This window comes from Ranitomeya variabilis, chromosome 1 (genome assembly GCF_051348905.1).
Source record: "Ranitomeya variabilis isolate aRanVar5 chromosome 1, aRanVar5.hap1, whole genome shotgun sequence".
In the NCBI taxonomy this organism is placed as follows: Eukaryota; Metazoa; Chordata; class Amphibia; order Anura; family Dendrobatidae; genus Ranitomeya; species Ranitomeya variabilis.
The window spans coordinates 168,078,575-168,103,256 of record NC_135232.1 but is presented as its reverse complement, the minus strand read 5'-3'; the positions used below and the strand labels follow the sequence as shown (position 1 = coordinate 168,103,256).

The following is a 24,682-nucleotide window of genomic DNA, read 5'->3' as shown; positions in this document are numbered from 1 at the left end:
ACTCACCTACCACAGCTCCGCCCACTTTGTCAGAGGCAAGCGAAAATGGTGTAAGAACGCCTAAAGGCACAAAATTTTAGCACAGCCTCAAATTGCGCTAAAATTCTGCAATTGTTCAAATATTTTTATGCCAGCAGTGTAAAATCTTTGATGAATTAGGCTTATGTGTAGTGTTGAGCATTCCGATACCGCAAGTATCGGGTATCGGCCGATACTTGCGGGTATCGGAATTCCGATACCGAGATCCGATACTTTTGTGATATCGGGAATCGGTATCGGGATTAATATCAATGTGTAAAAGAAAGAATTAAAATAAAAAATAGGGATATACTCACCTCTCCGACGCAGCCTGCACCTTACCGAGGGAACCGGCAGCCTTCTTTGCTTAAAATGCGCGGCATTCAGGACCTGAAAATTATGTCACGGCTTGTTGTGATTGGTCGCGTCGCGGTCACATGGGCGGCACGCGACCAATCAGAAGCCGTGACGTCACGGAAGGCAGTAAACGCGCGCATTTTAAGCAAAGAAGGCTGCCGGTTCCCTCGATAAGGTGCAGGCTGCGTCGTAGAGGTGAGTATATCAATATTTTTTATTTTAATTCTTTATTTTACACATTAATATGGATCCCAGGGCCTGAAGGAGAGTTTCCTCTCCTTCAGACCCTGGGAACCATCAGGGATACCGTCCGATACTTGAGTCCCATTGACTTGTATTGGTATCGGGTATCGGTTTAGATCCGATACTTTGCCGGTATCGGCCGATACTTTCCGATACCGATACTTTCAAGTATCGGACGGTATCGCTCAACACTACTTATGTGCAGTCCGGAAGTGGTTAACCACTTCTGGTCTCCGGTGTATAAGAAAGACATAGCTGAACTGGAGCGGGTGCAGAGAAGAGCGACCAAGGTTATTAGAGGACTGGGGGGTCTGCAATACCAAGATAGGTTATTACACTTGGGGCTATTTAGTTTGGAAAAACGGAGACTAAGGGGTGATCTTATTTTAATGTATAAATATATGAGGGGACAGTACAAAGACCTTTCTGATGATCTTTTTAATCATAGACCTGAGACAGGGACAAGGGGGCATCCTCTACGTCTGGAGGAAAGAAGGTTTAAGCACAATAACAGACGCGGATTCTTTACTGTAAGAGCAGTGAGACTATGGAACTCTCTGCCGTATGATGTTGTAATGAGTGATTCATTAATTAAATTTAACAGGGGACTGGATGCCTTTCTGGAAAAGTATAATGTTACAGGGTATTTACACTAGATTCCTTGATAAGGCGTTGATCCAGGGAACTAGTCTGATTGCCGTATGTGGAGTCGGGAAGGAATTTTTTTCCCCATGGTGGAGTTACTCTTTGCCACATGGTTTTTTTTTGCCTTCCTCTGGATCAACATGTTAGGGCATGTTAGGTTAGGCTATGGGTTGAACTAGATGGACTTACAGTCTTCCTTCAACCTTAATAACTATGTAACTATGTAACTATGTAACCATGTTCACTCAGCCTGAGAGCTAGGTGTCACCCTCATCTAAAAAGCTTGTGATAACACATAACTTTAAACTTCTTGGGGTGAAATCTTCAGTTCTTTTGCTCATATAATGTGTTAGGGTCAGCGGATTGCACTAAATAAATTTAATGGAGAAGTCCACCATGAACAAAGCTGATACTTCTGAGAGCCTTTTATACATAAAGCTCAAGTCCAATCGGATAGGACCTTGCCCGTGGACCAATCAGGAGCTGCCACATCACCAGAACAGTTGACGAGCGAGCAACAATGAGACGGCACCACATCATGGACATGTTCAGTTGCATGATTTCTAGGCTCTGGTGTGCACAGTGGAAAAACCCCGGCACATAACATAATGACTGCAACGCTGATATCCAGGGGGCTTTTATAAACATTTTGTCACGAAATGTAACGACCCAACAGAGTGTCGGTCAGTGGACGGCACAACACACACTCAACGGGATGGAAATGGGGAGAGGAAGGCCCTACCGATAGAGAATGAGGGTTGGACACCTCCTGAGCTCCAATCTGAGCCTGTCACTGCACTCCCCTAATGCCCTAAGCGGGTCCTTCCCCCGTCATCTGGAATCTCATCCCTCACTGTCACCTCACATTGCCCTGGCTAGGACACTGGCTGACAAGGGCACAAGCCTCTCCACTGCAGATGGTACAACACAGGGGACAGTGACAAACACGAGGCAGGTAAGGTATAAGCACACAACTTAGCTTAACAAGTTTCTCTGCTGAAAAGCACCGCACAGCAGAAGAAAGGCACCTGGGCCACGAACTCAATGAAACAAGCAGATCCACCACTGCAGCCAAAGAACTACTTACTCCAGGCTTGGTCAACATAGATTGCTCTATCACCGACAGTCAGCTGATGCATCAGGTGACAATTTAAATGATGGTGGGAGTGGTAACCTAAGGGTCTTGAAAAATGGCACCTTTTTTTCTGACAAACTTTGGAATTGTTTTAAGGCCTCTTTCACACGTCCAGATAATTCCGGTACCGGAGAAATCGGTAACGGAGTTATCCGTGTCCGTGTGCTCACTTGGCACATCAGTGTGGCACACGTGCGGCATCCATGTGCCGCCCGTGTGCCGCCTGAGGACCACATGGACTGTGCAGGAGAGACAGCGCTACAGTAAGCGCTGTCCCCCCCGCTGTGGTGCTGAAGGCGGCATTCATCTCTTCTCCCCGCAGGAGAGAAGAGATGAAAGATCAAGGTTTTTTTTTCATTTTTGTTAAAAATAAAGTTGCTGGGACCTCCCGCCTCCCATCCCCAGTGCGCCGCCTGGCCCCTTGCAGAAGAAATACTCACCTGGCTCCCGCGATGTCTCCTCTCTCCTCTCAGCGACGGCAGCCTGTCCTGTGTGAGCGGTCACGTGGGACCGCTCATTACAGTGAGGAATATGCGCATATTCATCACTGTAATGAGCGGTCCCACGTGACCGCTCACATAGGACAAGGGGCCAGCGCTGAGAGGAGAGAGGAGAGATCGCGGGAGCTAGGTAAGTATTTCTTCTGCAAGGGGCTGGGTGGCACACTGGGGATGGGAGGCGGGAGGTCCCAGCAACTTTATTTTTAACAAAAATGAAAAAAAAACTTGATCTTTCATCTCTTCTCTCCTGCGAGGAGAAGAGATGAATGCCGCCTTCAGCACCACAGCGGGGGGACAGCGCTTACTGTAGCGCTGTCTCTCCTGCAGGTGGAACGTGCACACGGAGGAGAGTGCACATTGTTCTCTGTGTGCACATGTGCAGGACGTACTGCTGTACGTGCTGCCGGAGAAACACGGACATGTCTCCGTGTTTTGCACACGGACACACGGTCCGTGAAAACACGGAGACATGTGCATAGACCCATTCATTTGAATGGGTCTATGTGTGTCAGTGTCTCCGGTACGTGAGAAAACTGTCAGTACACGTACCGGAGACACTGACGTGTGAAAGAGGCCTAAAACCACTTACATAAAAAATAATACAGGTTTGGTATCTACGAACCCAAAATGACCTGGAAAATCATAATGGCAGGTCATTTTTAGCATTTAGTTAACATAGTTAAAAAAAATCCAAAAATTGTGGAATTTCAATTGCAGTTTTTTGCAATTTCACCGCACTATGATTTTTTTTTCCCATTATCCAGTACACTATATGGTTAAACCAATGGTGTAGTTCAAAAACTCGACCCGCAAAAAAAACAAACCCTCACATTACTAATTGACAGAAAAATAAAAAAGTTATGGCTTTGGGAAGAAGGGGAGCAAAACACAAAAAAGTCAAAAATGGAAAAACCCAAGATGGTGAAGTGGTTAAACAATTTTTGATACTGTTTGAATAGAAGAGGAGTGAGAGGGAATGAAGAGCACAGTGAAAAAACAGGCAGTGGGACACACAGAAAGGTCATACTGAGCTTTACAACAAGACTTTTACCTCACACCAGAGCTGAATTACCACTTACACAGCTCAGTACTGCTGTATAATTTCCTCTAGCCTACCGCTGCTCTCTCTGCATGCTAACTAAGGAATTAAAAATAAGAAATTATCCTTGTGTGCTATCCAGTATATGGGAAACACAGCAGTTAGTCTCCACCAACCAGCTCAGAGACAACTGAAAATTAGAAATAGAGTTTGCAGAAGGGAAAACTGGAGACACTGCAATATACAAAACATATAAAGGCCAAAGGTTATTTCTCGATTCCACACAGGACAGCTTATTCTGAAAAGTTACTTCAACATACCATTACCATCTAATAAATTTCCTTTATTGCTTTAAAAGAGGTTGTCCACTACATTTACATTGATGCTCTAGCCTTAGGATAGGGCATCAATGTCTGATTGGCCAGGGTCCAGTACTCGGAACCTTCATTGACCAGCTGTTATTGGTGCTGGCGGCGGAGGCGCACTGAAGTCCTTACTTGCGGAGCTTGGCCATCTACTTGTAGTGGCTGCCGCGGGGTACTACACATCCGCCTACCATTCAATTCAACAGGAAGCAGATGTACAGTAGCGAGCAGCACCCTGGCCAATCAGACATTGACGACCTATCCTAAGAATAGGGCAGCAGTGTAAAAGTAATGGACAACTTCTTTAACTGGAAGAGTGTTGTTGGCAAGAACTATGGCAGGACACTGTGCAACAAAGGGGAGGATGAATTCAGTTGTGAGTACTGTTATATTGCGATATCTGCCTCCAGCTTTACGAATTAGTCCCCTGTGAGGCATTGTGGTTAGTGCGTCAATCTAACATTTTAGGATTACTTTTTTAAACTATACCATATAGAATTAAAAGAAGAAAGGAAAATATATGTTTAGCATAAAAACATGCTATAAACAATAGACAATTTATTGATCACTTATGACGTTATCAAGCATGGAAAATTGCAAATGTTATTCCACAGCAGTTACAGAGAATCCTTCAACAAGTTTTTAATACCCATCTAAGAGCAGCAAGATTCCAGTAATGTGTCACTTACTTTGCAGGTGTCTGCAGTTTTTATTAAAATCTGTTGTGACTTCTGCAGATCTAGCAGCTCTCTGAATGCTGAGCTCTGTATAACGCCGTCCACAGTACAGAGTGACAGATTTCTGGATACACTGTATATAGGCAAAGAGCTGTCAATCAGTGGTAAGGGCATGGTTGACCAAATTGTCCTGTAGTTGTAAAAAAGTTATTTTATAAAAACTACACTACGTAGACCAGGAAGTGACACATCTCTGGAATCAGGGTCTTTCCATTTTCATTATGCTGATCTCAGATTTGAAAGCAAAAACCTGGTTACAGATTCTTCCTAATACTTACAATTTGGCAAACTACAACTGTAAAAAAAATAATTAAAATCAATAAAATAATACAATGTACGATATAGGAAAATAAACCTACATGGTCACATACAGATTTATTATGGGCTTACATGATTACAAGTGGATTCTCTATACAGTAGGATCGGGTGAATAGCACGGACTGAATGCAAAGGTGCAGCAGAGAGGGTCAAGGATCAGTGAGGTCCAGGACAGCTGACTGTACAGTACGGCAAACCAACAAACTGAACAGGTTTCACATATGAAATAAAGCTGTGTGTCTTTATACATACTGCAACAGTAATTGCATAGGAAACATATATCTTCCACCAATGAAGCAGTAAATTAAGGAATGCAGTCTGGTATGTTCCAGTAGGGAAATGGCTAATCACACCAGTAACTGAAAAGTAAAAATAGCATTGAATCTTCCAGCAAGTCAATAGTTAATAATAGCAAAGTAAAAGCAACTTAAATGCAGTCTGCTATCTTCCAGGAGGACCATGGTTAACAGCAGCAAGTGAAATGACAAAATCTTGTGACCAGCTCAAGGTACCTATTGTGGGCAATGCTACTTAATAACAAACAACAGAGCTGGCCTTAACAGTCCTAAAGTGGTGATGTTAGAAAGGTTTGCAGGTTAAACTAAAAAAAAAAAAGAAGAGGGGGTGACTGCAAGTAGATGCAGCCATAGGATAAGGGAGCCAGACCAGGCGCTTATGCCAGAAAAGATAAATAACAGTATCATGTGTTAATTACAAAAACTTGTAAGTTTGCTATATGTTACTTGTATTGATTTTTTTTAATCTTACAAAACAATTTTCTGTCTGATAATTTCTTTCGACTATTGCTGCTTTTATTGGTAACTATGGTAACAGCAGTTTCCTATGAACTAATTTTCTTGAGCAATAAAAAAATAGGTAAATAGATTACATACTAAAAATTGGATTTCACAAAGCAGACAAAAAAGCTTGGTTCAACAGTTCAATATACTCTAACATGTGCCAAATAACCAATCATCTTTTTGGGAAATTGTTACTATTGCCAAGAACAGCACCTGATAAAATCTTATGCAGCACACTATAGTTACTGCTTTGTACTGAAGGAATGAATCCTGCTCTTAGCACAAAGGATCATCTGAATGTGGCCTTACAATTATGATAGCCCCATAATGCACCTATAAACACACCAGTAACTGAAAAGTAAATGCAGTACTGAATCTTCCAGCAGGCCAATGGTTAACAATAGCAAAGAAAAACAACTTAAATGCATTCTGTAATCTTCCAGGAGGACCAAGGATAACAGTAGCAGAGTAAACTAGAAGTGAAATGACAAACAAAATCTTGTGACCAGTTTAATGCAATTGATGTGGGCAATGCTACTTAATAACAAACAACAGAGCTGGCCTTAACCCCTTAACAACCGCCGATACGCCTTTTAACAGCGGCAGTTAAGAGTATTTATTCCTCAGCGCCGCTTTTTAACAGCGCTGAGAAATAAGTGTATAGCGTCCCCCAGCATCGGAAAATCTCTGGGTATAGGCTAGCTGAGACCCCAGAAAACATGATTCGGGTCGGTTTTTATCCTCCCCAGTGTTGCGATTGCCGTTATTCACCGAATAACAGCGACCGCTAAAAAGAAAAGTCAGATTTCCCATTTATTTCTTTCTCCTCTGATATGATATAGCATGCCAGAAGAGAGAGAAATGGGGTCCCCCGAGCCCCCTGGTACCTCCGGCATCCCTTGGTCCTTCCGGCTCTGTCCCCCAGCCCTCGGCATCTTCTTCCGGGAAGAAAATGGTGGGCGCATGTGCAGTGCGCTCACCGAGATCTGTCAGCCGGCACCCGGCAACGATAAGAGATTTTTCCTATTGGTTCATTTTGATCACTGTGACAGACCCTATCACAGTGATTAAAATACAAAAAAAATAGTAAATCAAAGAAGTGGGTTAACCTGGAAGGTGACCTTATTGGAAGAGACCCCCAGACGATACTATGGAACGTGGGAGGAGGGGGGCCCAGCCTACCCTTCATGACTAGGAACATGATCCTGTTTATCCGACAGAGTGGCAGAAACATAAAAACTTCAACATCCCCGGGACCACTAACACCAATATATGATAATCCTCACTTTTCTGCAGGACTTCATAGGGAGACCTACTTGGGCAAGAATAGAGCTTCGAGACCCATCATATATGACTTCATAAACCAGTCAGGTATTAAGCCCCTAAATGAAATATACCAGGGGGAGGAGCCTCCTGTGGGCTCTTGGTTTTTCTATGAACAGCTAAAAAGTTTTATAAACACGACATTTAAACATAATAAATTTGTAGGAGCCCTGACCCCTTTTGAGAAAATATGTCTTGCTGGGGAGCCCTCGGTTCGCGTGGTCTCTCTGTTATATGGTCTTTTTCAAGAAGGTCAAACCCCAACTCACAACTTTCCAATATTTTTTCCGAGATGGGAGAGTGACTTGGGGATATCCTTATCTCAAGAGGAGAGGGACAAGATTCTATTATTTACTTCTAGGACCTCGTTGTTTTCTGTGTCACAGGAGAGGAGCTACAAGATTTTGTCGAGGTGGTATAGATGCCCCTGCCAGGTTCATGCTATGTTCCCGGTGATTCCAGATACATGTTGGAGATGCACAACAGAATAGGGAACATATGTTCATATCTGGTGGGAGTGCCCGCCCATAAAGAAACTGTGGATATCAGTTTTTGATCTTTTTAATAAACTATCTAATCGCAAAATACAGCCCACAGTAGAATTAGCCCTTCTGTCTCTGTGTGACATGTCGATCTCTGGGTTTAAGAGGAGTCTTCTCAGACATTTTCTCACGGCAGTTAGGAATTTGATCCCCCGATATTGGAAGCAGGACCGTTACCCCTCATGCTCCGAATTTGTTGTGGAACTTAATGATATTTATAGAATGGAACAACTAATAAACCAACCCACTGGTGAGCCTGAAAAATTTTATAACATTTGGGCTCCCTGGATTGTATTCAGGGAGACTCCTGAGCTAGACTCGTGGCTATCCAGATCCTAATATACTTTTGAAATCGCTCCAGTTGCTTTCGTAGGGCGGACACTGCCCCTCCACTGTAACCTGCTGCCATGGCGTGAAATCAATTGCAACAATGCATTGGCTTCTCCACTGCTACACGGGGAATGAGGCCCACTCGAGGGGGGGGACTGCATTTCCCGTACCTATCATACCCTTATGTTCTTACCCGCATTCCCTTCCTTTCTCCCTCCTTTTTCTTTTTCCTAACTTTCCTCCTTTCTAACTACTTTCTCTCTTTAGCAACATTCGCTACTAGAATAAGTGACTTAGTTTTGTGAGCCATGAATGGTTTTTTTTTTGTTTTTTTTATTGTCTACTTGTTTCATCAACGAAAGTTATTATCATTATATTAAAATTGACAATATCGACATTGGTCATTAATACTTAGATACCGTTGGGACGTTACCTTCATACCAGATTTATGTGATGTGTCCTATTGTTCTGACCAACTTTGTATCAAAACACTACTTTATTTTTGTATTGTTTATTTGTTTCAATAAACTTGATTTATACAAAATACAAAAAAAATAGTAAATCAAACCCCCCTTTATCAAAAATAATAAAATACATTTTTTTTATTTTTTTTCTATTTTTCCATTATGGTTAGGGTTGGGGTTAGAGCTAGGGTTAGGGTTGGGCTAGGGTTGGGGCTAGGGTTAGGATTGGGATTAGGTTTAGATTAGGGTTAGGGGTGTGTTGGGGTTAGGGTTGTGTTATGGTTGGAGTTAGAATTGAGAGGTTTCCACTGTTTAAATACATCAGGGGGTCTCCAAATGCGACATGGCACCCGCCATTGATTCCAGCCAATTTTGCGTTCAAAAAGTCAAATGGTGCTCCCTCCCTTCTAAGCCCTGCCATGGGCCCAAACAGTGGCTTTCCCCCACATACGGGGTATCGGCGTACTCAGGAGAAATTGCACAACACATTTTGTGGTCCATTTTCTCCTGATACCCTTGTGAAAATAAAAAAGTTTGGTTCCAAATAAAAAAAATTTATGAAAAAAGTAAAATGTTAATTTATTCCTTCCACATTGCTTTAGTTCTCGTGAAGCACCTGAAGGGTTAATAAACTTCTTGAATGTGGTTTTAGTTTTTAGAATGGTGTCACTTTTGGGTATTTTCTGTTATATTGACCCCAAAACTCACTTCAAATGTGATGTGGTCCCTAAAAAAGGTATCATAAATTTTGATGGAAAAATGAGAAATCGCTGGTCAACTTTTAACCCTTAAAACGTCCTAACAAAAAAAAAAAATTCCAAAATTGTGCTGATGTAAAGTAGACATGTGGGGAATGTTGTTTATTAACTATTTTCATGTGACATCTCTCTCTGATTTAAGGGCACAAATATTAAAAGTTTGAATATTGCTAAATTTTCCACATTTTTGCCAAATTTCCGTTTTTCTCATAAATAAAGTAAAGTAATATCGAAGAAATTGTAATATTATAATGAAGTATAATATGTCACGAAAAAACAACCTCAGAATCAGTGGGATTCGCTGAAGGGTTCCAGAGTTATTACCTCATAAAGTGACAGTGGTCAGAATTGTAAAAATTGGCTCGGTCATTAAGGCTCTGTCACTAGAGGGTTTAAGGAATAAAGTGATAATGTTAGAAAAGTTTGCAGGTTTACTTAAAAAAAACAAAAAAAAACCATGGGTGACTGCAAGTACATGCAGCCAAAGGAGAAGGGAGCCAGAGCAGGCACTTGTGCCAGAAAAGATACATAACAGTATTATGTGTTAATTACAAAAACTTCTACGTTTGCCATATGTTACTCATATTGATTTTTTTAATCTTACAAAACAATTTTCTCCCTAATCATTTGTTTTAACTATTGCTGCTTTTATTGGTAATTATGGTAACAGCAGTTTCCTATGAAGTAATTGTTCTTAAGCAATAAGAAAAAATAGATAAATAGATTATATACTATATGCACAGAGCGGACAAAAAAAGCTTGGTTAAACAGTTAAATATACTTTAGCATGTACCAAATAACCAATCATGATTTGGGGAAATTCTTACTATTGCCAAGGACAGCAACTGATAAAATCTTGTGCAGCACACCATAGTCACTGCACACTATAGTCAATGCTTTGTACCGAAGGAATGACTATACCGAAATCCCACTTATTAAACCTGACAGGGCACACCTGTGAAGTGAAAACCATTCCCGGTGACTACCTCTTGAAGCTCATCAAGAGAATGCCAATAGTGTGCAAAGCAGTCATCAAAGCAAAAGGTGGCTACTTTGAAGAACCTAGAATATAAGACATATTTTCAGTTCTTTCACACTTTTTTGTTAAGTATATAATCCACATGTGTTAATTCATAGTTTTGATGCCTTCAGTGTGAATTTACAATTTTCAGTCATGAAAATACAGAAAAATCTTTAAATGAGAAGAACTTTTGGTCTGTACTGTAGGTGAATGTTGAAAATAGAAGAATTAGAGAAGACTAAGAGAATCAGGGTGAGTGCACATGTCCGAAAAATTTCTGTTGTATATGTCACCAAAACCATTGTGAAAATGTAGAAAATTGTGTTGCATGTGGGTTTTGCTGCAGATTGTCAGCAAATCGGTGGTACTTCCACTAAGTAATGAATATGTTGCCGTTTTAAAATTTCCATGCAAAAAAATGTTATAAGTATAACGCATACATTTTTATAAAGAACTAGCTATTGAACCCGTTCTACGCCCAGGTGGCGAGTATTTATATTGGTATATGGTCTTCATCCTGGTATGTGTTGCTTCCATCCTGCGCCCTAATCTTGTCATGTGCTGCTACCATCTTGCGCCCCCATCCTGTCATGTGCAGCCCCCATCCTGTTTTGTGTGCCTCCATCTTGTGATGTGCTACTGTCTTCCTGAGCATTCATCCTGTCACGTGCTCCCATCCTGCACCCCAATCCTGTCATGTGGTGGTCCCATCCTGTACCCCAATCCTGTCATGTGGTGCTCCCATACTCCACCCCAATCCTGTCATGTGCTGCTACCATCATGCGCCCCCATCCTGTCATGTACTACTCTCTTCCTGAGCCCTCATTCTGTCATGTGCTCCAATCCTGCGCCCCCATGCTGTCATGTGGTGCTCCCATCCTGCACCCCCATGCTGTCATGTGCTGCTCCCATCCTGCGCCCTCATCCTGTCATGTAGTGCTTGCATCCTGCACCCACATGCTGTCATTTGCTGCTCCCATCCTGCACCCCATCCTTTCATGTGCTGCTCTCATCCTGCGCCCCCATCCTGTCATGTGCTGCTCTCATCCTGCGCCCCCATCCTGTCACGTGCTGCTCTCATCCTGCGCCCCCATCCTGTCACGTGCTGCTCCCATCCTGTGCCCTTATCCTGCCATGTGCTGCTCCTATCTTGTGCCCCCATCCTGTCATGTTCTGCTCCCATCCTGTCATGTGCTGCTGCCATCCTGCTACCCCGTTTTGTCATGTGCTGCTCCCATCCTGCGCCCCCGTTCTGTCATATGCTGCTCCCATCCTGAGCCCCGATTCTGTCATGTGCTGCTGCCATCCTGCGCCCCCATTCTGTCATGTGCTGCTCCCATCCTACCCCCCGTTCTGTCATGTGCTGCTCCCATCCTGTGCCCCCATGCTGTCATGCGCTGCTCCCAACTTGAGCCTCCATTCTGTCATGTACTGCTCCCATTCTACACCCCAGTTCTGTCATGTGCTGCTACCATCCTGCGGCCCCATTCTGTCATGTGCTGCTCCCATCCTGCGCCCTCATTCTGACATGTGCTGCTTCCATCCTGCACCTCCATTCTGTCATTTGCTGCTCCCATCCTGCGCCTCCATCCTGTCATGTGCTGCTCCCATCCTGCGCCCCCATTCTGTCATGTGCTGCTTCCATCCTGCACCCCCGTTCTGTCATGTGCTGCTGCCATCCTGCACCCCGTTCTGTCATGTGCTGCCCTATTCTGTCATGTGCTGCTCTATTCTGTCATGTGCTGCTCTCATCCTGCACCACAGTTCTGTCATGTGCTGCTCCCATCCTGCGCCACAGTTCTGTCATGTGCTGCTCCCATCCTGCGCCACAGTTCTGTCATGTGCTGCTCCCATCCTGCGCCACCGTTCTGTAATTTGATGCTCCCATCCATATGCCCCATACGCTGCTCCATAAAGGTTGATGGCCCCCATAAGATGCTCCATAGTATATGCCCCATACGCTGCTCCATAAAGGTTGATGGCCCCCATAAGATGCTCCATAGTATATGCCTCATATGCTGCTCCATTATGGTTGATGGCCCCCATAAGATGCTCCATAGTATATGCCTCATATGCTGCTCCATTATGTTTGATGGCCCCCATAAGATGCTCCATAGTATATGCCTCATATGCTGCTCCATTATGGTTGATGGCCCCCATAAGATGCTCCATAGTATATGCCTCATATGCTGCTCCATTATGGTTGATGGCCCCCATAAGATGCTCCATAGTATATGCCTCATATGCTGCTCCATTATGGTTGATGGCCCCCATAAGATGCTCCATAGTATATGCCTCATATGCTGCTCCATTATGGTTCATGTCCCCCATAAGATGCTCCATAGTATATGCCTCATATGCTGCTCCATCATGGTTGATGGCCCCCACAAGATGCTCCATAGTATATGCCCTGTATGCTGCTCCATAAAGGTTGATGGCCCCCATAACATGCTCCATAGTATTATATGCCCTGCATGCTGCTGCAATAAAAAGAAAAAAATAACATACTCACCTATTGTCGCTGGGCGCCGAGTGCTGGGGGGGCCTGAGCAGGCGGGGACACCGGCGCGCTCTGGGGGTCAGGTGCCGGAGTCACCGCTAGCTCAGGCCCCCGACACTTGCTATAGTCACCTGGCCCTGATCCAGTGCTGCGTGCCGCTCCGTCTTCCGGGTCCTCTGGCTGTGACTGTTCAGTAAGAGGGTGGCGCGCATTAAGCGGGTCATCGCGCCCTCTGACCTGAACGTCACAGGCAGAGGATGTGGAGGACGGAGCAGCACGCATCACTGGAATGGGACAGGTGAATATAGCATACTCACCCTCCTGGCACGTCCCTGCTTCTCCGTTGGAGACCGCGGTGTGCATTCAGTGCTGACGCATACCGCGATCTCCTGGGAGCGTCACTCTGTGGGGTCCAGACTGCGCCGGCGCTTGCGCTTGCGCAGTCTATAAAGGCTTCGGACAGAGTGATGCTCCCAGTGTTATATTATAGATTTATGGGGGAAGCTGCTGAACAAAACAATACCACTCTCCCCACACACTTCACTCCCTAAGCTTTATATAAAGGGAGGGAAAATGGAGGCCCAAAGAGAGACAAGGTGTACATTGGTTTCAGCAATAATAAATCCATTAAAGGCAGGCTTAGAGTGACAGCGGACAAGACTAGGAGCAGGAGCCAGGGCATCATCATTATGTACTGCACCCAGGGTTGGACTGGCCAACAGGAGGACAGAAGAATCCTCCGGGGGGCCCCTCGGCAAGAGTGGACCACCACCCTCTTATATCAGCAATATTTGCCACAATATACTTGAATCTCTATGTATAAAGGTGGCATCTTATTCATTTAAAAATCTAACCATTTTATTGTTATGTAAATTTGCAATTGAGTATAATGTCACATTGAATGCAGCTGAAAAGTGGGGCTCTACAGTTGGTTACTGGTGGGCCCTTAGCATCCTAGTCCAACACTGTCTGCACCCATTACTGCATGCGCCCGCAAAATACTGACAAATTTATTGGGTTGACCACTTAACTGTTTCTACTTTTACTAAAATCTTTTTAAATAAATGTCAAGTGTTATGGTTTCCAATGGCAAGGAAACATCAGAAGCATAGAATAAACGGACAAGCTCTCGGGTGATGGAAACTAGAGCTGACCGCGATGCTAAACCTACACACCACACTAGAAGTAGCCAGGGGGCATTCCTGCGTTGTCTCTAGATGCCGCGCGCCAGCCGGAGAACTAACTACCCCTGGTAGAAGAAAACACAGTCCTGGCTTGCCTCCAGAGAATGTCCCCACAGGAGATAGCAGCCCCCCAAATATAATAACGGTGAGAGCAGATGAAAAGACACACGTAGTATGAAAGTAGATTTAGCACAGAGAGGCCCGCTAACTAAATAGCAGAAAGATACAACAGAGGACTTCGCGGTCAGCTGCAAAACCCTTCAAAACACCATCCTGAAATTACCTTAACTCATGTGACAACTCATGCCACTGGAGTGGTAATTTCAGCCCAACAAGAGCTTCCAGCTGCAGAGATTCACATAAGTGCAAACTGGACAAAACATACAAAAATAGACTTAAGGACTAAAGTGTCCAACTTAGCTGAGCAGAAAACTGGGAGCAGGAACATGCAACAGAATCACTCTGGATACATTGATGGCCAGCATTAGAATGACTGAGGAGCAAGGTTAAATAGGATACTCCCACATCCTGATAGGAACAGGTGAACTGAGAAGGCAAAGCTTGCAGGACACCAGTACCACAAGAGACCACCGGGGGAGCCCACGAACCGAATCACAACAGTCAAGCTCCCATCTACCACCTGAAAATACACTGCTCAAAAAATACAGGTGACACTTAAACAACAGAATATAACTCCAAGTAAACCAAACTTCTGTGAAATCAAACTGTCCACTTAGGAAGCAACACTGTTTGACAATCAATTTCACATGCTGTTGTGCAAATGGAATAGACAACAGATGGAGATTATTGGCAATTATCAAGACACACTCAATAAAGGCGTGGTTCTGCAGGTGGGGACCACAGACCACATCTCAGTACCAATGCTTTCTGGCTGATGTTTTGGTCACTTTTGAAAGTTGGTTGTGCTTTCACACTTGTGGTAGCATGAGACGGACTCTACAACCCACACAAGTGGCTCAGGTGGTGAAACTCATCCAGGATGGCACATCAATGCGAGCTGTGGCAAGAAGGTTTGCTGTGTCTGTCAGCATAGTGTCTAGAGACTGGAGGCTTAACCAGGAGACAGGCCAGTACACCAGGAGACGTGGAGGGGGCTGTAGGAGGGCAACAACCCAGCAGCAGGACCGCTACCTCAGACTTTGGCAGTGCTCCTCCTGTTCCTCCTTGCACAGAGCCCTGCAAAATGACCTCCAGCAGGCCACAAATGTGCATGTGTCTGCTCAAACGGTTAGAAACCGACTCCATGAAGATGGTCTGAGTGCCCGACGTCCACAGATGGGGGTTGTGCTCACAGCCCAACACCATGCAGGACGCTTGGCATTTTCCACAGAACAACAGGATTGGCAAATTTGCCACTGGCGCCCTGTGCTCTTCACAGATGAAAGCAGGTTCACACTGAGCACATGTGACAGATGTGACAGAAACACCATGGAGAGCGATCTGCTGCCTGCAACATCCTTCAGCATGACCAGTTTGGCAGTGGGTCAGTAATGGTGTGGGGTGGCATTTCTTTGGAGGGCCGCAGAGCCCTCCATGTGAACCCAGAGGTAGCCTGACTGCCATTAGTTACCGAGATGAGATCCTCAGACCCCTTGTGAGACTATATGCTGGTGCGGTTGGCCCTGGGTTCCTCCTAATGCAGGACAATGCCAGACCTGATGTGGCTGGAGTGTGTCAGCAGTTCCTGCAAGATGAAGGCATTGAAGCTATGGACTGGCCTGCCCGTTCCCCAGACCTGAATCTGATTGAACACATCTGGGACATCATGTCTCGCACCATCCACCAACGTCACGTTGCACTACAGACTGTGCAGGAGTTGGCGGATGCTTTAGTCCAGGTCTGGGAGGAGATCCCTCAGGAGACCATCCACTGCCTCATCAGGATCATGCTCAGGCGGTGTAGGGAGGACATACAGGCACGTGGAGGCCACACACTACTGAGCATCATCTCCTTGTCTTGAGGCATTTCCTCTGAAGATGGATCAGCCTGTAACTTCATTTTCCACTTTGATTTTGAGCATCATTCCAACTCCAGACCTCCGTGGGATATTAGTCGTGATTTGCGTTGATAATTTTTAGGTTTTATTGTTCACAACACATTCCACCATGTAATGAATGAAGATTTACAACTGGAATATTTCATTCAGTGATATCTAGGATGTGGGATTTTAGTGTTCCGTTTATTTTTTTGAGCAGTGTATACAGAAACTCGTCTACATTACAAATGGGCATGTTCTGCAATTCAAAGCACAGTCTTTGAATAAATGTGGTGCAAACCCTTTATCCCTTTATTTTCCAGCCCTTAAAAAACCTACCGTATATACTCGAGTATAAGCCGAGATTTTCAGCCCAAATTTTTGGGCTGAAAGTGCCCCCTCGGCTTATACTCGAGTCATGATCGGTGGTGGGGTCGGCGGGTGAGCACTGTCATATACTTACCTAGTCCCGGCGATCCTGGCGCTCCCCCTGCCTGTCACACTGTCTCCGGGTGCTGCAGCCTCTTCCCCTGAGCGGTCACGTGGGACCGCTCATTAGAGAAATGAATAGGCTGCTCCACCCCCCATAGGGGCGGAGCCGCATAATTCATTTCTCTAATCAGCGGTGCCGGTGACCGCTGACAGAGGAAGAGGCTGCGGCACCGAAGACCAGCTGTCCGGGGGAAGGAGCGGGACGCCGGGAGCAGGTAAGTATCGCATATTCACCTATCCTGGTTCCACACGCCGGGCGTCGCGCCATCTTCCCTGCGTCTCTCTCTCCGCTCTGACTGTTCAGGCAGAGGGCGCGATGACGCATATAGTGTGCGCGCCGCCCTCTGCCTGATCAGTCAGTGCAGGGAGACGCCGGGAAGATGGCGCCGAGGAGCTGCAAGACAGGTGAGTATGTGTTTTATTTTTTTTTATTGCAGCAGCAGCTATGGGGCAATAATGGACGGTGCAGAGCACTATATGGCACAGCTATGGGGCAGAGCACTATATGGCACAGCTATGGGGCAGAGCACTATATGGCACAGCTATGGGGCAGAGCACTATATGGCACAGCTATGGGGCAGAGCACTATATGGCACAGCTATGGGGCAGAGCACTATATGGCACAGCTATGGGGCAGAGCACTATATGGCACAGCTATGGGGCAGAGCACTATATGGCACAGCTATGGGGCAGAGCACTATATGGCACAGCTATGGGGCAGAGCACTATATGGCACAGCTATGGGGCAGAGCACTATATGGCACAGCTATGGGGCAGAGCACTATATGGCACAGCTATGGGGCAGAGCACTATATGGCACAGCTATGGGGCAGAGCACTATATGGCACAGCTATGGGGCAGAGCACTATATGGCACAGCTATGGGGCAGAGCACTATATGGCACAGCTATGGGGCAGAGCACTATATGGCACAGCTATGGGGCAGAGCACTATATGGCACAGCTATGGGGCAGAGCACTATATGGCACAGCTATGGGGCAGAGCACTATATGGCACAGCTATGGGGCAGAGCACTATATGGCACAGCTATGGGGCAGAGCACTATATGGCACAGCTATGGGGCAGAGCACTATATGGCACAGCAATGGGGCAGAGCACTATATGGCACAGCTATGGGGCAACGGTGCAGAGCATTGTATATATGGCACAGCTTTATGTGGAGCATCTATGGGGCCATAATGAACGGTGCAGAGCATTATATGTGGCACAGCTTTATGTGGAGCATCTATGGGGCCATAATGAACGGTATGGAGTATCTATTTTTAATTTTGAAATTCACCGGTACCTGCTGCATTTTTCCCCCTAGGCTTATACTCGAGTCAATAAGTTTTCCCAGTTTTTTGTGGCAAAATTAGGGGGGTCGGCTTATACTCGGGTCGGCTTATACTCGAGTATATACGGTATTAAAGACTTACAGCTAATTTTGCCAATTTTGCTACGTTGCATCCAGAATTACACAAATATGACTACTTTGCAATTAGACTTGATAAAAAATATCCCATGGTTTGGCCTATACAGCGCCTATTCTAATTGACATATATCAATGGTTGTGGACTACAAACAAAATCTGTATAGTCTGATCTTGGAGTAATACTTTATTCCCAATCTGTTTAATAATCTGCAGATAATAGAAGAGTAAAAAGAGAAGAACCAAACACATGAATATAGGATAACAGTAAAAACATGATACGTATGTAATCTGTAGTTGGAAATCTGCAAGGGAACTGATTTGAACCCCTTTCTGCCAGCTGACGGAATAGTACGTCAGCTGGCAGAACCCCCGCTTTGAGGTGGGCTCCGGCGGTGAGCCCACCTCAAAGCCACATGTCAGCTGTTTTGTACAGCTGACATGTGCGTGCAATAAGCGCGAGCGGAATTGCGATCCGCCCGCGCCCATTAACTAGTTAAATGCCGCTGTCAAACGCTGACAGCGGCATTTAACTAACGCTCCCGGCCGCGCGGCCGGAACTACTCGCACCTCTGACCCCCGTCACATGATTGGGGGTCATCGGTGCATTGCCATAACAACCAGAGGTCTCCTTGAGACCTCTATGGTTGTTGATGGCCAATTGCTTTGAGCGCCACCCTGTGGTTGGCGTTCAAAGCAACCCTGCATTTCTGCTACATAGAGGTGATCTGTGCTTCACCTCTATGTAGCAGAGGCGATCGTGCAGTGCATGCTTCTAGCCTCCTGTGGAGGCTATTGAAGCATGCCAAAATTAAAAAAAGTGTTTAAAAATATTAAAAAAATATATAAAAGTTCTAATCACTCCCCTTTCGCCCCAATCAAAATAAAACCATAAAAAAAAATCAAACCTACACATATTTGGTATCGCCGCATTCAGAATCGCCTGATCTATCAATAAAAACAAAGGACTAACCTGATCGCTAAATGTCGTAGCGAGGAAAAAATCAAAACGCCAAAATTACTTTTTTTGGTTGCCGCAACATTGCATTACAATGCAATAACGGGCGATCAAAAGAACGTATCTGCACCAAAATGGTATCATTAAAAACGCCAGCTCAGCACGCAAACAATAAGACCTGACCCGACCCCAGATCACGAAAACTGTAGACGCTACGGGTATCGGAAAATGGCGCAATTTTTTTTACCACTTAGATAAAAGAGAACGTAGACTTGTTTGGTGTCTATGAACTCGGAATGACCTGGAGAATCATAAAGGCAGGTCAGTTTTAGCATTTAGTGAACCTAGCAAAAAAGCCAAACAAAAAAACAAGTGTGAGATTGCACTTTTTTTGCAATTTCATGGCACTTGGAATTTTTTTCCCGTTTTCTGTTACACGGCATGGTAAAACCAATGGTATCGTTCAAAAGTACATCTCGTCCTGCAAAAAAAAAAAAAGCCCTCAAATGGCCATATTGACAGAAAAATAAAAAAGTTATGGCCCTGGGAAGGAGGGGAGTGAAAAACGAACACGAAAAAAGCTCCGGGGGTGAAGGGGTTAACCTGTAGGATCACGTTATAAATATGGTCTATAAACAGATTATAGTGATATGTCTACAGAGATGTATCTTATTCTTTAGCCTGAAGGACCATATTGCAAACATAGCTTGTATATAGCCTTTAGTCAGATGACTACAAAGGAGCTGTATTTTAGTCTCTAGGATCACATTGCAAACATGTCTTGTTTATAGCCTATAGTAAGGCGACTTCATAGGAGCTGTGTTTTAGTATGTAGGGTCACATTGCAAACATAGCTTGTATGTAGTCTGTAGTCAGAGGTCTGCGCAGGAGCTGTATTTTACTATGTAGGGTCACATTGCAAACATAGCTTGTATGTAGTCTGTAGTCAGAGGTCTGCGCAGGAGCTGTATTTTACTATGTAGGGTCACATTGCAAACATAGCTTGTATGTAGTCTGTAGTCAGAGGTCTGCGCAGGAGCTGTGTTTTACTATGTAGGGTCACATTGCAAACATAGCTTGTATTTAGTCTGTAGTCGGAGGTCTGCACAGGAGCTGTGTTACAATAAATTACCTGTAGTATTGTTACACTGAAACAAAGATATTGCTCTTAATTAACCACTGACTTTGAAATTGAAAAGTGTCCTTAAATTGATACAGTATATTCATTGACTAATAGAAATTCAGGAAGAAAGAGGCCTTACCTTTCACAAGCTCGGACGGTCCATGCAGCAATTATCCATAAGGAAATGCTAAAAACCAACAGTACTGTTCCAGGACATATAGTCATTAAAGTCTTCATTACAAAACGTGTGTTGAAGTTTATTTTGTTTAGTGCTCCAATGCTTCGAGAAGAGGCATCAGTAAAAAGTTTGCTATGCAGAAGCATAACTCTGGCAATGAGATAAAGTCTTAAGAACATTGGTATAGATAAAATAATATCCACATCAGCTGTAGCTGTGGAGGGGGTATAGGAGAAGGCAAGTCGTGCTGTCCACGTGAACGTATAATTTCCTGGTATCGGATGAATTGCACACACTAGTATTTCCAGGCAGATAAAGAAGATCCGCTCGTAGGTCATGGCTATTCTCCAGTCATCCGCTCCATTATCCACCATGAATAACTGTAAGTAGAAGAGGGTTGGGCAGTTTCAGTTACTATTCTTAACAAATCACTAATTTAAAGACTAATAAAATAGAACGAAACATCGCAAGCAAAAATTAGATTAATATTATAATAGGCAATATTTATAAAAGAGCTTATAATGTGTAATGTGTGCTCTGGGGAATCCAGCGCAAGTGTCTGAACAGAGTCCATTATGTTGGTACTTTAATTCACCGGAATAATAAAAGACACTAACAAAATCTAATTGACCCTTAGGAGCATTTCCATCAATTGTTTGGTGTGCAATTTTTTAGGATAGATTTAGCAAGACATGTAAATCGAATAATGATATAAATATATGCCAAACAGGTTTGTTCACAAATCAGTTTTTGGGGTACATGTATTATCTGTTATTTTTTTTTGGGATAGATCACGGATCCATTACAATGAATGCACCTTGTTGTGTCTTTTTTTCTTTGTGGACCATTTGTACCCAGCCCTCAGAAAAAAAAAACAGATGCATATCCTACTATGATCAATGCAAACTCACTAAGTCAATGGCCTCATAAAATTGTGTGTTTTACTGTTTAATGAGAAGAAACTAAGCAATTGTTTCTCCTTACAAGAAAAAAGGATGCAGCAATAAATGTAAAAAAAGGAAAAAAAGGAAAAATAAAAATTTCCTGTCTAACAAAACAAAAAATATGATGTGTGAACTTGGCCTAAGGCAACTAATGGGTTTATATTTATATCAATGGGAACTAATAATTGTGTACAATTAATTTTATAAGTGGCTTTCCCATCTTAGGGCTCATTTCCACTGGCGAGAGACAAATCGGTCCGTAATCTGGACCGAAAAAAGGGATGTAGCGTATGCGATTGTCATGCGAGTGTAATGCGAGTGCAATACGATTTTTAATCGCACCATCCGTTTTACATCCGTATGACATCCGTATGCAATCCGTTTTATTTCTCTGCAACTATTTTTCTACAGTCATTTACAGGACCATGGACAGTGTTCTAGGCCACAGAATGGTGATGTATCCGTAAAAAACGAACGGAATACGGATGGTCCGTATTCCGTCCGTTTTTTTTCTCGCACCCATTGACTTGCATTGGCGAGTCTCGTCCGAGACTCGCTGCAAATCGCAGCATGCTGCGATTTTTTTTCTCAGTCCGATTTCGGCTGAGAAAAAAATCGCAAATGAAAAGACACCTATTGAATAACATTGGTCCGAGTGCAATCCGATTTTTTATCAGATTGCACTCGTCCGTTTTCCTCGCCAGTGGATATGAGCCCTAAGACACAGAATATGCAATAAATGTCTGAATGATAGGAGTCCCTACACATGTGCAGCTCCCTCCATATACATCTATGGGTGTTCCTAAATTAGAAAGGCATAAGGTATAAGGTAGAGCCCCATTTTCGAGATATGTGTGGGTCACAGACATTAAAGCTGCACACACCAGACATTTATAGAACATTTCATATATCCTGAAATACACACATAGACACACAATGCAAAGATTGAGTCAACTTCTCCCCTTTTTAACTGGTTTCAGGTGTAATTTTCGTATTACCCACACCTGTTACTTGCCATAGGTGAGATTGAACGAAACAAAGTTATTTATCCACAATTTTGTCTGGCCCATTTTTGAGGTTGTGTGTGAAATTATGTTCCTTCTTTTCTCTGCTTTTATGTTGTCCAATACACACAAAGGAAATAAACGTATATAACAAAACAAGTGTAATTACAATAATTTTCTTGGAGAAATACTTCATTTTCTGGAACAATTTCAAATGTGCCAACACTTTTCCGCCGTGACTGATTATATATACCGTATTTTCCGGCGTATAAGACGACTGGGCGTATAAGACGACCCCCCAACTTTTCCAGTTAAAATATAAAATCTTCTTAAAAGTCAGGGGTGGTCTTATACGCCGTATGTCGTCTTATAGGGCCGGTGACTAATGTGCCTTTTGGGGGGTAGTGGTCCCGATGACGAAGAGGGGGTGTCTCACAGGAAAGTGTGAGTGGAGTATCCCCCATTACCTCATCGTAGCTGCAACGTGGGGTTTCTGTGCTGGGAGCGGCGGTGGCTGCTCCTCTTTGTGCCGCGTGGATGCTGTGCTGTGGGGCGGCGGCTCCTCTTCATGCAGCGTCGGGGCTCTGTGCTGTGGGGCGGCGGCGGCGTATCTTCATGCAGAGTCAGTCGGGTCTCCTCCGGCATCTCCTCAAAGCCCGGAGGCACCAGCAGCTCCATTGCTGCGATGCGGTGGCCTTCGGGAAAATGGCCGCTGGGGGCGGCGCATGCTCAGATTCAGATCTTGTCTCCCGAGATCTCGGGACGAGATCTGAATCTGAGCATGAGCATTTTTCATGATCTCGGGTTGGGTGAAGGCTTATTTTTTGTGTGTTGAGCTGACGTTTTTAATGACACCATTTTGGTGTAGATACAATCTTTTAAAGGGAACCCGTCACCCGCAAAATCGAAGATGAGTTAAGCCCACCAGCATCAAGGGCTTATCTACAGCATTCTGTAATGCTGTAGATAAGCCCCTGATGTATCCTGAAAGATGAGAAAAAGAGGTTAGATTATACTCACCTGGGTAGGTGGTCCGATCCGATGGGAGACGCGGTCCGGGGCCTCCTATCTTCATAGGATGACGTCCTCTTCTTATCTTCACGCTGCGGCTCCGGTGCAGGAGCACTTTGTCTGCCCTGTTGAGGGCAAAGCAAAGTACTGCAGTGCGCAGGCGCCGGGGCTCTCTGACCTTTCACGGCGCCTGCGCAGTGCAGTACTTTGCTCTGCCCTCAATAGGGCAGACAAAGTATGCCTGCGCCGGAGCCGCAGCATGAATACAAGAAGAGGACGTCATCATAAGAAGATGGGAGGCCCCGGAACGGACCGCGACGCCCATCGGACCGGACTGCAGTGGGACCGCCCCAGGGTGAGTATAATATAACCTGTTTTTCTCATCTTTCAGGTTACATCGGGGGCTTATCTACAGCATTCCAGAATGCTGTAGATAAGCCCCTGATGCTGATGGGCTTAGCTCATCTTCGATTTTGGGGGTGACAGTTTCCCTTTAATCCTCTTTTAATACAATGCTCTGTCGACTCAAAAAACATTATTCATGCGTTTTGAATTTTTTTCTCGCTATGCCGTTAGCGATTGGGCTAATTCTTTGTTTTACATTGATAGACTGGGCAATTCTGAAAGCGGCAATACCAAATATGTGTATGTTTGATTTTTTTTATTGTTTTATTTTGAATGGGGCAAAAGGGGGGGGTGATTTGAACTTTTAGATTTAAAAAAATTTTTTTTAATATTTTTAAAAACATCTTTTTTACTTTTGGCATGCTTCAATAGTCTCCATGGGAGACTAGAACCTGCACTACTTCGATCGCCTCTGCTACACACAGGCAATGATCAGATAGCCTATATGTAGCAGAATTGCTGACTTGCTATGAGCGCCGACCACTGGGCGACGTTCATAGCCATCCGGCATTGACTATCATAAAGGTGTGCAGGACAACTCTGGTTGTCATACTGATCCATTGGTGACCCGCTATCACGTGGCGGGGTCACAGATGAGTGGGATTTCCAGTGCGATTGCCGGAAGCCCGTTAAATGCCGCTGTCAAGAGTTTGACAGTGGCATATAACGGGTTAACAGACGCGGGTGGATCATATTTCCACCTGTGGCTGTTTCGGGCACATGTCAGCTGTTCAAAACAGCAGACTTGTGCCGGGAAAGATGTGGGCTCACCGCCTGAGCCCACATCAAAGGGGGAGACACAACATGTGCAGTACATGTACAGCGCATGTCGTGAAGGGCTTAAAGAGGTTGTGCCAGGACCCA

The 24,682-nt window shown here is 44.5% G+C and overlaps 1 protein-coding gene across 1 annotated transcript in view; it reads right to left on the bottom strand.

Annotated features, from left to right (window-relative positions):
- Positions 1-24,682, bottom strand: part of KCNN2 (potassium calcium-activated channel subfamily N member 2) — a 274,294-nt gene that overhangs the window by 208,391 nt on the left and 41,221 nt on the right. The window contains exon 3 of the mRNA XM_077290515.1: positions 20,416-20,834. Coding sequence (XP_077146630.1) covers positions 20,416-20,834 — 419 coding nt within the window. The remainder of the gene's footprint in view (positions 1-20,415; positions 20,835-24,682) is intronic.